Source organism: Microcebus murinus, chromosome 4 (assembly GCF_040939455.1).
Source record: "Microcebus murinus isolate Inina chromosome 4, M.murinus_Inina_mat1.0, whole genome shotgun sequence".
NCBI lineage: Eukaryota > Metazoa > Chordata > Mammalia > Primates > Cheirogaleidae > Microcebus > Microcebus murinus.
The window spans coordinates 18,008,678-18,026,809 of NC_134107.1; the positions used below are offsets into that span (position 1 = coordinate 18,008,678).

The 18,132-nt window shown below is 37.4% G+C and overlaps 1 protein-coding gene across 1 annotated transcript in view; it reads right to left on the bottom strand.

Annotated features, from left to right (window-relative positions):
- Positions 1–9,863: 9,863 nt before the first annotated feature.
- LOC105861252 (fatty acid desaturase 2-like protein FADS2B) overlaps positions 9,864–18,132 on the bottom strand; it is a 37,048-nt gene continuing 28,779 nt past the window's right edge. The window contains exons 7-12 of the mRNA XM_012746643.1: positions 15,857–15,933; positions 15,563–15,660; positions 14,579–14,675; positions 12,617–12,696; positions 11,268–11,393; positions 9,864–9,915 (exon numbers count right to left, since the gene is read on the bottom strand). Of these exons, the coding sequence (XP_012602097.1) occupies positions 9,864–9,915; positions 11,268–11,393; positions 12,617–12,696; positions 14,579–14,675; positions 15,563–15,660; positions 15,857–15,933 (530 nt within the window). The remainder of the gene's footprint in view (positions 9,916–11,267; positions 11,394–12,616; positions 12,697–14,578; positions 14,676–15,562; positions 15,661–15,856; positions 15,934–18,132) is intronic.

Consider the following 18,132-nt stretch of genomic DNA (forward strand, 5'->3'; position numbering starts at 1 on the left):
AGTAGCATCCTCTACCTAAACCTAAAGGAAAAAGAACAGACTATACCTTCTTTAATTCATTTGCTGTTTAAAAAATAAGAGACAGCAGAATAGTACTATGTGTCTTTCATGTGGTTGTGGACATTAGTAAGATTATCCTAAATACTAGGATTGAAAAATGATAGAAAACGTTCCTTCATCTTTCAATTTCCACATAGACTATAATCAACAACAAAAAGAGTCTCTAATAATCTGATATATTGTCTCAAAAGTTAATAGTTTGTAGTTATATCTATTCCTGTTCAATAGATGCTTAATATGCTATGTATGTGTGAATCATTGCATACATTATGTCTACTAGAAAACAGAGAATAAAAAGATGTGATTGGGAGAAATTATTTGAAAACATATATATGAAAACATAAAGAAATTGTATCCATACATCTACTTGAAATTGCTTAAAGAAAAAAAAAAAAAAAAAAAAAAAAAAAAAAAAAAAAAAAAAAAAAAAAAAAAAGAAATTGTATCCATAGTATATAAAGAAATTTTAAGACTCAGTAATAATAAATCAAACAGTCCAATAAGAATAGCCAAAGATTTCAAGATACTTACTGAAGAAGATATATGAATAGCAAATAAATGCATGAAAAACCCTCAAATATTCATACTAAAGAAATGCAAATTAAAATCACAATGAAATATTACTACTAGATACTAAAATTTAATATTTATTGAAATGGTGAAAATTTTAAAACTCTGACCATACTAAGTGTTGACAAGGAAGTGGAGGAATTAAAACTTCCATCATTGTTGGCAGGCATGAAAAATAGTACAGTCACTTTGGAAAACACTTTGGAAGTTTCTTATAAAATCAAACATGTACATAGTACATTTATGATGCAGTTTTTTTAAACAAAAATTCTGGATACAACCTAAATATCCATCTGTGGATGACAGGATAAATAATTTGTGGTATGTCCATAAAATGGAATACCTCTCAACAATGAAAAGAAACAGATTATTGATACATGTATTAATAACATGATAGATGGATTTCAAAATAATCAGGCTGAGAGAAAAAACAAGAGATAAAAAGAGTATATCTTCCATGATTCCATTTGTAAAAATCTAGAAAATGCAGGATAATCAATGCTGACAGAAAGCAGATCACTGATTTCCCAGGTAGAGGTGTGTAAAGAGGAGCAGGAGGGAGGGGGTACTGAGAGGCATGAGGAAGCATCTGGGGATGACGGATTAGTTTACTCTCTTGATGATGATGATGGTTTCAAGGATGTATACATACATTAAAACATAGAATTTTATACTTTAAATATATTCGAATCATTGTAGGTCAGTTATACCTCAATAAAGCTGTTAAAAGTAAGAGTACTTGCTGCTATTCAGCTCAGCTAATTCTCAGTACATGTGAATTCAGATATCACTTCAGAGGTTAGGTTGATGAGGAAACAAAATCCTGGGCTGAGAGGACATGCAAAGTCACACTGTGAGTTAGTTGCAGAGTTAATCATTGAATCTGGACCATAGAGTGCTGTGTTCATTTTATCCTACTGCTTCATGTAGCAAGTTGAAAATAACCCATCAGGAAAAATGAAAACAAAACAAAACAAACAAAAAAAAAGAGAGTGATCAATCATTTGTCAGTGTGTTCATTCACTTTAGCAAGAGAGAAATAATCCTATTGTTGAAAACGGAAGGACCCATTTGGCTGACTTTATAATTTTATAGATGAGGAAGCAGATCAAGACACCAATCATTCAAATGCAGAGCAACACCACACTGCAGTGTTTAGAGGAATAGGAGATACCTTGAAGAACGCAGCACCAGCCATGAGCACTCTACTCTGCAGCTGGGTATGTGTCAGTCAAGTAATTTCACTCTACTGGAAAATGTGATTAGAAAACTATTCTCTCCTCCATTATAGATTCCAGGCAATGTATGAGAAGCTGCTTCACTAATCATAAATCACCCTGCCTGTTCTCTTTTATGCTGAATGGACAAATCCAGGCTTTACCATTTACTACTAATAATTCCCAGCACAATACTCATCTTCTTGAAGTCATAGCGTTTCATCTGTTAATTGTGGTTAATAATGCCTACCTTAATAACTTCCTGTAAAAATGGGTTAGAATATATACAAAGTGCTGAGTTCAGCGACTGTCTTGTGCTAAGTGCTTAATGGTTTGGTCATTGAGTTTAAGTGTAGACATTTCAATTCAGTAGATGAGTATGTATTGGTAACTCCTAGAAAAAAAATGTTCAGTGATTATTCTATAGAGACTGTGTATCATGAACTGCCTTAACCTTTAGGGAGACATGATTTTAATTCTATAGTACTTCCATTAAGTAATAAATCACACAAAGATGAAGCTACAATATTCAAAATCAGGGCTTGACTAAGAAAAAAGGAAAGAAAACCTTTGCACTTTTTTTGTGAGTCTCATGTAGCTAAAGCATAGCCCTTCTGACTTGAAGAAATGGTAGAATATTGAGTAAATAAGCAGATTCCTTTGTTAACAATAAACAATTATTTAATGATACACCAGCAAAAGTTTTATCTTAAGAAAGCAAATACAGGAAAATATATTTTATTTTAATTTTTTTCCAGTACTCCCACTTCTGGGTGCATATCTAATTTTATTTCAATAAAATTACTAAATCAAACAGTTTTTCTTAATAAGAAATAGCTGGAGGAAATGTCTGATTTTAGTAACCTGATGTAAAACTGAAATGCACATATTTTTGTTGCAAAAATAGGTTAGTTATTGATGTTCTCTGCTAGTCCATTATTAATTCATAGCATGTTCATTAATAGTTAAGCTATTATCTTTAGTTAGAAAATTATATAGAAGAAACTTAATAAATGTCCTAATTGTTTTTCTTTGTCCTTGCAATTAGCCATCATAACTTGAATTCTCCATTAACGTACATTTGTATAAATGTATATTAGTACGCTAACACTGTAGTTCTATTAGTATATTAGTAAACAAGATAGCTGATGTTTCTACTCCCATATAAGAAACATTCTGTTTAGGAAAGCTTTCTCATAATAAAATTTTCTATAGAATTAATTCATGCAATGGTAAGATTGTGTGTTATTATGATGTATAGTATTCTGTAGTGTAAGCTTTCTTTTTAAATTTATTTTTATTTTTTTATTTCAGCATATTATGGGGGTAAAAATGTGAAGGTTACATATATTGCCTTTGCCACCCCTCCCCCTGAGTCAGAACTCTAAGGGTGACCATCCCCCAGACAGTGTGCCTCGCACTCAGGAAAATATATTTTAGATTTCTATGTATCACCTGTTTTTCAAGCTCATAGGAAAAGAATACTGGAGTAAAGTTCTGGAGATCCTGGTTATAGTCCTATATCTTTTTTTAAATAATTAATAATTTGATATTGTTGAATTGCTACATTTGGTGTAGCTTCCTTATCTGTGAAATAGATGAATACAAATTCTGGGGAATACAAATTCTATAGAAACTTCCATTTCTAGAATTTTCTAAATTCAGACTTATAATGAGATACCTAAAGCCAAAGAGATGATCTATGTCTCATTTTAAAATATTAAAATGACATGAACCTGATGCCAAACAGAACCCACACTCAAAGGAAAACCGGATGGTATAATGCTCTACCCCAATATGTCACATCATTTTCTAAATACTGATGCGTGACCTCACCTGTTTTCTATCTTTTGGTGACATGTTCCTCTTCTTTGATGGGTTATACTGAATACGTATTTTGAAAAGAACCCACAGATGATGAATTACTCTTGTAGTTCTCTGAGCTACTTACTCATCCCACCTTTGCTCCTTTGTGCAGAAAATATTTAAGAGAGTCACAAACAATTCCCAGAAGAGGTTGTGATGAAATGTTTTCTACACTCACAGGAGACTCAAAGATTTGATAAGCTATAATACTCTCTAAGGAATTTCACTCTCTCTTCCTTCAACAGTAATGATGAAAGAAGGAAACACAAGGGGATTTTCTAAGGACACTCTAGAGATGACTGAATCAGTCATAAGCACTGCATGCATGGGCTGTTTTGTGCAGCCCAAAGATGCCTATGTGTTGTGATTTTTAGGGGTAATTGACAAAGGTCTTTTTGCTGATACGTTAAAGATCTTTCAAAGAAGATGAAATGTTTCATGTTCTATGGAGTAGCATTAATGTGTTGCTATAGTGGTTAAAGAAAAAAAGTAATTTATATTTAAAAACAAATAAAAAGAGACACAGGGAAACTTTGGGAGATGTTAGATAACTCTGTTGCCTTGATTGTGATGTTGGTATCACAGGTGTTCCCATACATTTAAACTTATCATTTTGTACACATTAAAAATATGTGTAGTTCTTGTAGATCAATTATACACAAATAAACCTGTTTAGAAATAATTTCTTTTTTTGTTTGTTTCCCCCATTTCACTGTGGTGTATTCCTTTTTTATTTCAGCATACTATAGGGGTACAAATATTTAGTTTACTTATATTGCCTTGCCCCACCCAAGTCAGAGCTTCAAGCATGTCCATCCCACAGATGGTGCCCACCTCACTCATTAGGTGTGTATTTACCCTTCCCTTTCTCCCCCCTCCCATCTTCCCAATATCCAGTGAATATTATTACTATATGTGCACTTAAGTGTTGATCAGTTAATACCAATATGATCGTGAGTACATGTGGTGCTTGATTTTCCAGTCTTATGGTGCTTTACTTAGAAGAATGGGCTCCAGCTTTATCCAGGATAATACAAAAGGTGCTATATCACCGTTGTTTCTTGTGGCTGAGTAGAACTCCATGGTAGACATATACCACATTTTATTAATTTACTCATGTATTGATGGGCACTTGGGTTGTTTCCACATCTTTGCAATTTTGAATAGTGCTGCTATAAACATTATAGTGCAGGTATCTCTTTTATAAAGTGTCTTGTTGTTTTGGGTAGATGCCCAGTAATGGAATTGCTGGATCAAATGATAAATCTACTTGTATCTCTTTGAGATATCTCCATATTACTTTCCATGGATGTTGTACAGGTTTGCAGTCCCATTGACAGTGTATGAGTGTCCCTATTTCTCTACATCCATGCCTACATTTATTGTTTTGGGACTTTTTGATAAAAGCCATTCTCACTGGAGATAAGTGATATCTCATTGTGGTTTTGATTTGCATTTTCCTGATGATCAGAGATGGTGAGCATTTTTTCATATACTTGTTGGCTATTTGTCTATCTTCTTTTGAATACTTTTTTCAAATATTTGCCCACTTTTTGATAGGGTTGTTTGATTTTTTTCTTGCTGATTTTCCTGAGTTCTATATAGATTCTTGTTATCAGCCCTTTTTCAGATGTGTAACATGCAAATATTTTCTCCCATTCTGTAGGTATTCTGTTTGCTTTTTTGATAGTTTCCTTGGCTGTGCAGAAGCTTTTTTATTTGATCAGGCCCCATTCATTTATTTTTGTTGTTGCTGTGATTGCCTTTGGAGTCTTCTTCTTAAATTCTTTGCCTAGGCCAATTATAGACATTGAGCTTTATAAGAGCTTTACCAACATTTTCTTCTAGAATTCTTATAGTTTCATGCCTTAGGTTTCTGTTTGTTACTCACTGTGAATTGATTTTTGTGAGAGGTTAAAGGTGCAGATCCCATTTCAGTCTTTTACATGTGGCTATCCAATTTTCCCAGCACCTATTATTGAATAAGGACTCTTTTCCCTAGTGTATGTTTTTGTCTTCTTTTTCAAAGATTAGATGGCTATGAGGATGGTTTTATATCTCAGTTCTGTTCCACTGGTCTATGTCTCTGTTCTTGTGCCAGTCCCATGCTATTTTAGTTATCATACCTTGGATATAGCTTAAAGTCTGGTAAACTGATGCTTCCCAGTTTGTTCTTTTTGCATAGAATTGCTTTTGCTATACAAGCATCTTGAACTCCCTAGAGTTCTGTGCCAGAACGGCACTAGGAGGGGGAGGGACTGGTCTGAGCTACTGCTGGAGGGAATTAGGAGACAGGTAACTGGCCCCTGGCAGTCAGTGGGTCCAGAACAATGGAGGTGAACACTAAGTAGGGGACTCTAACCTGGAAACTGCTGTGGGCAGATAGGCCAGCTCAGGGAGGGTCACAAAGAGCTACATCTTCTGCTGGACAGGCGTGAGATCACAAGAGGGTGACAAAAAAGAGAAAATGAGCATCCAGATGACTCAGCTCCTGAATCCCGCACCTGCCAACTCCTGAACAGTTGCCCCCAGTGCTAGTGCTCTGCGGGCTGGTGGTCGCCACTTTTGAGGTCCACAATCCCAATGCTGAGGTGCCCTGTGGTGTTGGACAGCTCCAATCCCTACACTGGGTACTGTCACAACAAGCTCTGCCCTTACATGACTTATGGTCAATTAGCCAGGCCCCATTTTGATGGGTGAATTCTGAACACTTCCCCAGTCGTGGGAGTCTTACACCTGCGTGATTTACAGGCGCTAGGGCCCTGGGTGAACTGGGGCACCAACCTCTTCCCCTAGCCAGCAACTTTCACACTGAAAGCTGTAGGCTCCACCCCTGGAGGCAGGGAGAGACAAGAAAAGCAACTTTTCCTGTGCAACTAGCATGAATCTGTGGAGCCTTGGCACAGATTGATGGTTGACAGCCAAGTGAATTTGCTTGTCAGACTGGTTTAGGTCATCCAGTACGATCATATCTGTGGGGCTGAATTTCCACATCTGGTCAACTGCCAACAGTGGGGTCTGTGGGCAGGGAAGAAAAATCCTGAAAAAAGGCAACAATAGGTGCACCAAGTAACCCCTCCCATCAGGAGCAGCCTCCCAAGTGTGGTATTAAAAGCATTCCCACTTAGAACTGGAACCAGACAAAGTGGCCCTCTATCAGTGCTTCTATTCAAGATACTGCTGCAAGTCCTGGCCAGAGCAATCAGACAACAGAAAGAAATAAAGGGCATCCAAATGGGTCTCCAAAGGGTTGAAATACAGTTGGAATTGCAATGGGATTCATGGGTGTTACTTGTTGGAAGAGAAGAAAATGTTTTTTTGTTGTTGTTGTTTGTGACTTATAAACTTCTCATCTGAGGAAAATGCCCATTCTCTGGGTCTGTGTCATTCTGTGGCTGTTTTTGCTTTTGGTGACTCTATGAGGGGAAAATATCCTTATAACAATGATGACTGAATGGGTGTTTCCTGCTTATAAAATCATTCCATTTTCCTTACTTCATTTCATTGTCACAACCTGCAATGATGCACATAGACCAGGTAATATTATGCCCAGCCTTATACAAATGTGGAGACTGAGGTATGAAGTATGTAAGTGACCTAGCCAAGTTCAGTTAAGGACACTAAATTAACGTCTGAAATTGGTTTTGGATTCATGTCTTCTAATCCAGTCACCCTTATTTAATGCGCAACTGAAAATGCAGGCAAATTCTCATTGCCTTATTTTGCCAAGAAGAATAAAGCTTTAGAAGAAATAGGGAATCAGAGAAAGCCACATAATGATGGCCCTAGAGAAGATGAATTTTAACTGGGTTGAATTCCTGCCACTTAATTTTCCTTGAGTTTGAGTTTCCTGGCATGAGAATGATAGAGCTTTCACTGTGAACTCAGATATTCCTGAATCTGAAACTCTACTCCACCATTTCCTACCTGTTATATCAAGAAAATTGCTTAACCTTCCTAAACCTACTGTTTTTCATCTAATTCATGAGGTTAATTATAGCACCTTGCCTATGGGCCTATAAGGAAGATAAAAGGGAATAATGTCCATGAAGGGTATAGCTTAGAACTTATTGATAGTATATGTTCATAAATACTGGTAAGAATTTTATTTAGCAATTCCAATTCTGGGTATTTATTAAAAAATTATTGAAATGAGAATATAAAGGAAATGGCTTCAATGTTCATTAAAGCACTATTTGTAATAGCCAAGATGTGGAGATAACCTAACTGTCCATCAGTGGACAAATGGATAAAAAAATGTGTGGTGTATACATACAATGAAATATTATTCAGCCTTAATGACAGAAATTCTTCAATATGCAATAACATAGATTAACATTGAAGATTTTATGCAAAGTGAAGAATCCAGTCACAGAGAAACAAATACTGTATGATTCTACTTATATTAAATACATAAAATAGTCAAATTCATAGAATCAAACAATAGAATGGTAGTTGCCAGAGCATGGAGGAAGAAAAAAATAGGAGCTGCTAGTCAATAGACATAAAATTGTATTTATGCAAGATGAATAAGTTCTAGAGATTTGCTTTGTAACACTGCACCTATAGAAAACAATACTGTTTTGTACAGTTAACATATATGTTAAAAGTGTATCTCTCATGATGTGTTCTTACCACACTGAAATGAAAAAGTAATCATTCATAATTAGAATATAGAAGTACTTTTCCAATACTTGATAAAATTTATCTTTCTACCTAACTGGAAAGAATTACATTAACATATTTTTGTAATCAGAAAATTCTCATGATAAGAAAACTTCAAATGGTTTTCTGCTTATCAGGAGAAACTTCCTGGTGCTGGCTTTCCATGAGAAAGGAGGAGTTTTTAAGTTGTAGCCCCTTAGGATTGCCATCCATCCATGCATTTTTCCTTTCCTGCCTTGAGTGCATTTTCACTGAGTGTCTACCGCATGTCAGGCAGTCCTTGCTGTCATGGATATTGCAGGCTACAGGGGAAGACAATTGAATTAAGAAATAATAACTATTAATGATATAAAGTTATACCCGTCATGCTTGCTACAGATCACACCACAGTAGGCCTTGACTCAGCAGGGCAGCATCCCTGGGGTGGTGGGTAAAGCTATGCTGAGACTGATAAGAGTGCAAAGATCTGAAGGTGAGTGGCAGTATGGCCAGGTGAGAGGGAGTGAGGGCAGGGAGGGTGACAAAGTGCTTCAGACACTGGGATCAGGAGCAAAGACCCTGTGGCAGAAAGGGGCATGAAGATTTAAAGATAGCGCATACGCTGAAGCAGAGGGAACAAGGCCAGAGTTGTACCCAGTGGGGCTGTTTCGGGGTTTGGTGTTTATTCCAAGAGCCATGGGAATCCAGTGGAGGGTTTTGGGTAGGGCTATGACATAACTCTTGGAAGTCACTGAGTGTAAGGAGGCAGAAGCCTGGCTGATGAGGCCACCTTCATTCATATGCCCATGGAGCCAGCCCCACAGCATGAAGGGCAGAGGTAAGAAGACCTGCAGGACAGATCATCTAAATCTAACTCAGTGCTCAGCAATCTTGGAAGTTGTAAAAGCAACAGGCTTTGGTTGTCCTCCTCTGGGAAGGATGTTGAACAAGCATTAGAAATACAGTCAATACCTCACCAGTGCAAATATCAGTCGGGATAGGGTGAATGAAACAAATTAATTGAGATGGTGAATTCAGAAAAATGATGATTTTTATTGACTAGCAACCCACTAAACAAATTAAAATTTAATAAGTTCAAAAGTTTAATAAGTTCAATAAAATTCAATAAGTTTTTATTCTTGCCTAGCACCCCTTTTCCTTCGTGATCCTTAATTTTGTTTTATTCTTCTCTTGATTCTCTTATAGCATTTCTATATATTTATGAATCCCTAAGCAATCAACACATTGTTTAAGACCCTAAGGAAAAATTAAAATAATAGAAACTTGCGCTCCCACTTCCTTTTTGTCACTCTGGCCAATGTCATCTTGTGTTTCCTGGCTTCTTATTTGTAGAAGACCTTCAGGGGAGTGGTCATCAGGTATCCTTGGGATGCACATTCCTGGCAAACCTAGATGTGCCAATGGTGCTAACTGATTCCCAGTTAAGCAGGAAAGGGCTCTTGCACATCCACCAACCCCCTGCAGAGATGCAATTGCATGCATGCATCATGTTTCGTAGTAAGCAGCCTTCCAGAGAGCTCCGGATTTCTTCAAAGACCTGTGGGTGGGTGGAGTAAATAAAATAATCAGCTGGCGAAACAGTAATGTAAAGGGGGCTTCTCAGTTTGCTTATCTGCCTGTTTCAGGGCGATGTCATCATTTCCAGCTACAATTGATAAATGTCATTCTCTGTTCACCAGTGGAGATGGGTCTAAAACACCAAATTGCTTTTAGCAGGTGAGTTCACCTTTCCTATCTGGAGGATATTGAGATTTCCTTTCATTATATTTTCTTCTGTGCCCACACACCTGTATAACAACCCATTCTATATCCACCTACCTACCCAATTTTATAAGGTGGAAGATATTTTTCTGGGCTCTAAGGATGCAGCAATGATTAGGATAGATGTGAATTCTTTTCATATACAGTTCCTGGTCTAGCTTGAGCGACACATAGTAAATAATTTGTTACTCAGCATGTTGTTTAAAAATGATTGTGCTAAAGGTCACGGATAAAGATAACTAGGTGCCGCACAAGCCTGTGATGGATTTAGTCTCAAAGTTCAGAGAACACTGACACGGGGAAAAGGCATTTGAGATGAAACTTGGAGAGTGAATGGGAATCGACAAGGTAATATGAGGGGAGGTGGTGGTTTGGAAAAAAAAATATTGTGAAGGCATGAGAGGGCTGGTGTCAGGGAGTTTTTAGCACCTGAAAGTGGCCAGATATCTCGAAGGCAGGAAGGGAGGAGGACAGTGGTGGAGAGTCTGAAGCTGGAGCATTAGTCAGGAATTAAGTCAGATTAAGCCTCCCTTGCCAGCCCGACCCAAGATATGTTTTGTTTCCAATCCTAAAAGAAAGAGTTATTAAACGCAGACCTCTAGCTATTAATTTCACCAGCACAATTAATGTTCTCTAGGTAATTGTATGTGAACAGCTAAGGATGAATGTATATTTCCGTTCCTACACTTCACGGTTCTTAATCAGTCAGCCCAGCTGATTCACAGGTTTATGTCTCACTGGATCCTGTGGTATCTACACTTGCAACACTGGACCAGATGATTCCACAGTTCTCTGCACCATGTAAGTTCTAAAGCTTGTGCAAAGCTCTGTGGGGGATAGAAAAACAAAAAACACACATCTTTGGCTTCAAGAAACTTGAAATTCAGTAGGGAGGAAGGCATTTTCACTAAGAAGTACCTGTAGAAGGCAGCAGGTGAAGGGTAAGTATTATTGTTGTTATTAATATCTTTGCTGTTGAGATGGTTCCCTGTAGGGTCTGTGTCCATGCTGCGCACACAGGCGCCCTCAGTAAATGAGTGTCGGGTGAATGACCCACAAACCAGTGAGTAGTCGGGGACTGGCAGTGAAGAGAAGTGAGAGCTGTGAACCGAGAAATTTTGTTCTTACCTGAAAATATCACCGAACGCCTTCAGCAGGGGCTTATTCACATACTGCAATCCGTGCTTGGCACACAGTGACCTCACCAGAGGTGCCACTTTGTGATAATTATGGCAAGGCATTGTGGGGAACAGGCTAGAGAAACAGACAGGAAATAGAAAACTTACACCTACAGAGAAGCCCAAAGGACTTTTCTTTCCTCTATTACCAAATAAAATTATAACACCAATGCAGACCCAGCCTTGACCTTGGACGATACTTCTGTGATGTTCATAAACTCTTTCTAAAATACTCTAATCTTATCCCGTAACATTTCTATGAGCCCCGTTAGTGGTAAGGATTTGGAGAATGCTAATCAAATATATGTTAGCTCCATAGACTATGTTTATTTTGGCCAGGTCAAATGAGGTTATGGGTTGTCTATCATTTTGAATCAGCTAGGAGAGCTGGAGATATCTCTTTCTCCATCTCTGTCTCTGTCTGTTTCTCTTTTTCTCTCTATCCATCTAACTCCTACTCCAAGAATAGATGGGCATTCAATAAGTTCTTCCCATGGCATATAGGGAAAAGTCCTAGGAAAATAATAAGGTAATGAATTCTTAACTAAAGTTTTCTAGTAGTCAGCCAGGTGACTTTCTTGGGTTTTAACCTCCTCCTTGATAAAATATAGATAAAAATCCTTCCTTATTTTGCTGAGGTTTTAACGGACTAAGATGGAAAAAAGGTTGAGAAAAACCTGTGCACAGCTAAAAGATCTTTTTTCTTCTCTGACTATCCCAGATATGTCTTAGATAAAAAGGATGCAAAAAGTCTGTCCCCTGAATATTCTAAAGAGATTGGCTCTACAAGTGTCATCATTTTCTCTTTCTTTGTTACATGTCCAACTAACTGACCCATTGGTGAAGTATTGCCAAATGCCATTTGGAAATTGCATCAGAGTCTGTGTGTCATTGTTGATTATTTTGTAGCTTTGGCTTTAAAGAGACAGATATTTAAATTCTAGTTAAATTTCAATACAAACTTGGTTACCCAAGTGATGTGATTCTTTTTGGTTTCACCAACAAAGCAAATACATAGAAAACAATCACAATTTCCTAAGCATTTTGGGATCTGGAAACCGAGTCACTGGTACTTTTCCAAGATTCCACTCCATACTAAGAATTGTTAATGCCTCCTTCCTTCCTTTCTTTCTTCCTTCCCTTACCATTGATGCTAATAGAAAGATAGCAACCTTTAGAGAGTCTTGGTTTATTTTTTCCCCTCTGAGACCCTGAGCCTAAGGCTCTGCTCTAGACTGTATTTGGGGTTGTTTTAAGTGACAACTCTTGCCCCTGTCATGGTCTATTTCTATTACTTACTGGTGCTCGATTTGGAAGTTCAGGTGCCCAGTGAACCAGTCATTGAAAAAGGACTGTTCAACATTACAGGTTCCCAATACCTGTAAAGAAAAGATATAAATGATCCCAAGTTTCAAGCAGAGAAAATGTTTATTTATTCTTCTATTTAGTCAACCATTCATCAAGTATTTCTTGAGAACCTATTTTATGTGAGAAACTATGAAGGATATAAAAGATAGATACACAGTCTCTGGTCTCAAGCACTTACAATTGAAGAAGGAAATTAGACATTTTGCTAAGAAGTACATACAAGGCAATCCATATATTCATAAAAATTCATGTAGGATTTCAGGGTAAAATTCTCTGTTGACACAGATATGGAAGACTGAGGCATCATAAATGAGCACATTGGCAGATAGATGTAGGGTTGTTGGATTTCAGTAGGGATTTCAGATGTAGAGTAACATGTCTATGCACTGGACTTGAAGGACTTCTAAATGAGAAGTTATTAGAAGTTATTAGTTCAAAGGTTTGATCCAAGGGTTTTTGTCATGGAAGTGCATTCCAATTTAAACAGTTTCCTTTGTAATCTTATGTATTTTGGGTGTTCAAGAACATTATCCTGAGAAGGAATTTGTAGGTTCTCTATGCTGCCAAGATTAAGAACCTTTATGAATATCTTTTTATTGAATGGTTTTTAAAGGTTTTATTCTGGCTGGTGTTGTTGCCAATTAGAATGCTGTATCTGCTGCTGTTCTATGTTAGTGTTTCTCAAAGTGTAGTTCAGAGAATCTTGAGGTTCCCCAGAATCTTGAGTATCCCCAGGGTACCTTAATGAAATCTGCAAAGTTGATGCTATTTTCATAATAAATCTAAGATGTAATTTGACTTTTTAATTCACATATTCTCATGCTTGCACAGTGGAATTTTACAGAGGCAACTAAACATGGTATGGGCATCATCACTCTGATGTAAAAATGTATTCAATTAATTCTTATTAATTTAAACTTAATGAATGAATGAAAATTGTATAGTTTATATTTTAACTACAAGTTAAATAGATATCAGTGGATATAACCTACATAAACGAAGGCGTTGAGGTTCCTAAGAACTTTTAAGAGTGTGAAGTGGTTGTACGCTCTTTGGTCACTGACTAAATGAGATGGAGGGCATTCTGAGGACCAGGAATCTGGAATCTGGCAGGCTGGTGAAGAGGCCTGATAAATTCATATACAAACTACATATATGATATGGTCCTATATTATTTAAATTAAATTTCTAATATACCTTTGTGTCATAATCATCACAAGTTAGGCTGTGTGAGAAAAGAAAATTGACCCGTTCACTATCACAGTCATTTTCAAGGATCCTACCTGCAAAAATCTATACCCATACAGTGAAATAATATGATTTCCATGGTACTTACAAGCATAAAATTCATTCTGTAACTCTAGAAGTCTCAGATTCACTTGAAAGGCTGTGTCGCATTAGAGTTTAGAGCAGAGGAGGGGTCAGCAAATGTTTTCTATAAAGTGCCAATTAATAAATATTTCAGTTTTTTCATAACAAACTGATTTTGCTGTTGCAGCATGCAGCAGTCTCAAACAACATGTAAACGGATGACCATGGCTGTGCTCCAATAGAACTTTATTTACAAAGACAAGCAGTGGCCTGAATTTGGCCTATAGCATACCCTAAGACTGACCCTAGGAATAGAGTAAAGGCCTGATAATCTAACTGCCTAGGTTTTAAAACATGCTTCAACCACTTAGTTGTGTGACCTTATATAAGTTATTCAAAATTATCATCTGTAAAGTAAGAATCATCATACCTTTTATGATTAAATAATATCTTCTGTAGGTAGTGCAAAGCACTTGATGGTGCCTGTCCCCGAGCCCATACTCTTAAAGGGTGAGTCATTATCATTTGAAGTACCCAGATTCTAAATCAGTGTGGTTTGAAGGATTCTTCCTCCACCATTACCTGAGTGCTGAGCCAGTCCCGGTTCTCCTCTGTGCTTATTTTCATTGGTAAGTGGCTCATCATGGTAACACATGTAAACCAGGGACTTTCAAGAAACCTTTTGGGGGAATAAAATGAACAGGTGAGGACTCTCTGGGGTTTTTCAGGAGCAAACCCATCACTGGGCTTGCATAACCCCTGGAACATCTGGCTGAGCACAGGAGAATGAAAGGTTCCAGTAAAATAGTGGTCATACTTTTTCAAAGTCGTTTACATCCTTTATAACCAGAGATGACACATGAAGGATTCAGCCACATGACCTGCCCTGCTGCCAGACATCTACAGCTGTGCTTCTTAAGTTTTCTGTAGCTCTGGTGCAAAGATCACAAACACCAGGGGAACTCCAGGGCATATGCAAAGTGATTGATACCTGGGCTTTGCCCCAGATAGAGTGGTTTGAAGTTCTGATTTGGCACTGGCCTTAGCCACAACTTGCTCTTACGTACCTTTGGGCATTTAACAATGTGCCTAAAGCATAGTAGCTACCATTATCTTTACAATTATTTAGGATTGAAAATAATAGAGCAACAGAATGAGGGAGTACACTGGAAAGTTGTAAAGGGCTATTCAGGTAAAAGGAATAGTCTGAGGTCACTTTTCTTCTTGGAAAATCTCTAGTCATAAAAGAACTTTAAAATATTCCTGTCCTGTCAATACTTTTGAAAGAGATTATGATGGGTGTCAATAGATTATGTTTTTAATGTACTTGGGCATCTCCTGAAATGCTTCACTGGGAATCAAGCCAGTGGGAAAAAATGGAGATCAGGATAACACTTCTTGCAAGAAGCCTGTCTTGTTCAACTATTTCAACTGGGTTTTTTTTCTCCACATTTCCTTGAAAACACCTCAGTTCTAGGAAATGGGGCATAGTGTCATCATCTTCTGCTAAAGACAAATAGGTCTGATAAGGACACCCAAGTTATGGTAATAAGAGAATATTCTTACTTGACAAAATATATGAGCAATAGGGTTCCGAAGATTCCATAGAAAGGGCCAAATGAGATGAAGTGTCGGATGTAAAAGCTGCTAACCCAGGCGATGTCCTGCAGAGAAAAGCACTTGAAAGTTAGATGCCCTGAACATAATTTCATTTCCTCTTCATTGGCCTGGGGTCCCTTCAGGTACTGGCTACATCTTATGCCCTGTTACACAAGGAAGCTATGTCTGGAGGTGTCCAAGCATTTTCATTTTCTCCTCTTCTAGCTGGTCTGATTTCAGAGAAGGAGCCAAATTACTCACCTCCCAGTCTCTTCTAAAGTATATCATGCGGAAGGATTTCATTGTTAAATGTGCAGGCACGAGGAAGGGGAGTGCAACTGAAAAGAAACAAACAACATGGTGAATAAATGATGAGAACGTGACCCCAGTGCAAGTCAGCAGGAGTCTATTTCCTTATCATGCCACTCCTGCAGTGCTGGCCCTGAGAAGGGATGCAAGTCCACATCCTGGACTCCACTGGACTTTCCAAGTTCAGGAAGCTGAACCAGGAACTTGGTCAGCAGCTCCAGGCTCTAGCTTCATAAAGGCTAAGGAAGCTTTGAAGATTTTAGTCATTTTTGATGCAGGTGTCTCCAAAGAGCAGTTTCTCTGAGCTTTTAAGTATATTCAAGGTCCTTGGCATCCTTTAGTCACCCCAAATCCTTTGGATTAGCCCTGTCACAATATGTGGGTGTGGCAGGAATAAAGAAGATGTGCTCATTTCCTGGTCAAAGAGTAATTTACCTGTGTCACCCCCAGAACTGTAGAGACTGCCAAGATCTCACAGGAGTCTTATGGAGTCCCTCTGGCTGTCAGCAAAGACTCTCTCCTTGGCCAAACTCTAGTCTGGATCCTTTGAACCCTCTTCTCCTAGACAGGGTCTCAATGTTGTCTTATGAAGACTGAAAACTCTCAGCACAAATGATTTCATATCCCCTCACACTGAGAAACTGGAATAAGCACTAGCATAGTTTCTAAAAGCTCAGTGTCAACTCTCTAGGAAGACTCCAGCCCCCTTTAAGTTTCTTCCTGAGAGAGCTCAATACTGCCAAAAGGATTTACTGTTTATTTCAGTGCAGACCTAACCATAGGCACCTAATCTCCTTTTCTTAGATCATTTACTTCAGAAAACTTACAATTGTAAATCCTTCCTGTGTTGGTTTGAGATATGTCTTCTATAACCCAGAAATATCTTTCTTTTTTTCCCTCTTGTATATTTTATTTCATTTTAATTTATTTTTTTATTTCAATGTATTACAGTGGTACATATGTTTCAGTTATATGGGTTGCTTTTATAATGCTTGAGTCAGGGGTATAAGTGTGCCCAACTCTCAGATAGTGCTCATTGTAATCTTCATGTCAGATTTCACCCATATCTCACCCCACCCCTCTGGCTCATTTCCGTTGAGTTTTACTTCCCTCTGTGCTCATTTGTGGCCATCCATAAGTTCCAATTTAATACTAGGTATATGCAGTGTTTGTTTTTCCATTCTTTAGATACTTCACTTAGGATAATGGTCTCCAATTCCATCCAAATTGTTGTAAAAGGCATTAAGTCATCCCTCTTCAAGGCTGGTATACATATACCACATTTATACATATACCTCTATGATATACATATACTACATTTTATTAATCCAATCATGAATTGATGGGCATTTGGGTGGATTCCAACATCTTTGCAATTATAAATTGTGCTGTGATAAACATTTGGGTGAATGTGTCTTTTTGATAAAATTCATTCTTTTTCTTTGGGTAAATATCCATTATTAGAATTGCTAGACCAAATGGTAGGCCTCCGTTTAGTTCTTTGAGGAATCTCCACACAGTTCTCCATACAGGTTGTAATAATTTGCATTCCCACCAAGAGTGTGTAAGAATTCCTTTCTCTCTTTACCCACACCAACATCTCTGTTTCTGGACTTTTTAATAAAGGACATTTTGACGGGGGTAAGGTGAAATCTCATTGTGGTTTTAATTTGCTTTCCATGATTATTAGTGATGTTGAACATTTTTTATATGTTTATTGGCCATTTGTCTATCTTCTTTGAAAGGCTTCTGTTAAGGTGTTTTACACTGTTTTTAATGAGGCAATTTGATTTATTTCTTGGTAATTTGCTTCAGTTCTCTGTAGATTCAGGTTATTTTTTAGTCCTTTATTGGATGTATATTATACAAATGTTTTCTCCCATTTTGAGGGTTGTCTATTTGGTCTGTTCATTATTTCCTTTGCTATGTAGAATAATTTTAATTTAATTAAGTCCCATTTATTCTTTTTTGTTGTTCCTGTTATTTTTGTTGTATTCTTCTTCATAAATTATTTGCCTAGGCCAAAATGTAGAAGAGTTTTCCAACATTTTCTTCTATAATTCTAAAGTTTTCCTTCCTGACATTTGAGTCTTCTATTCATCTTGAATTAACTTTTGTAAGTGATGAGAGATATGGACCTTGTCTGATTCTTCTGAATGGGGCTACACTATTTTGCAAGCACCATTTATGCAGTAGGGATTCTTTTCCCCAGTATATATCGTTGTCTC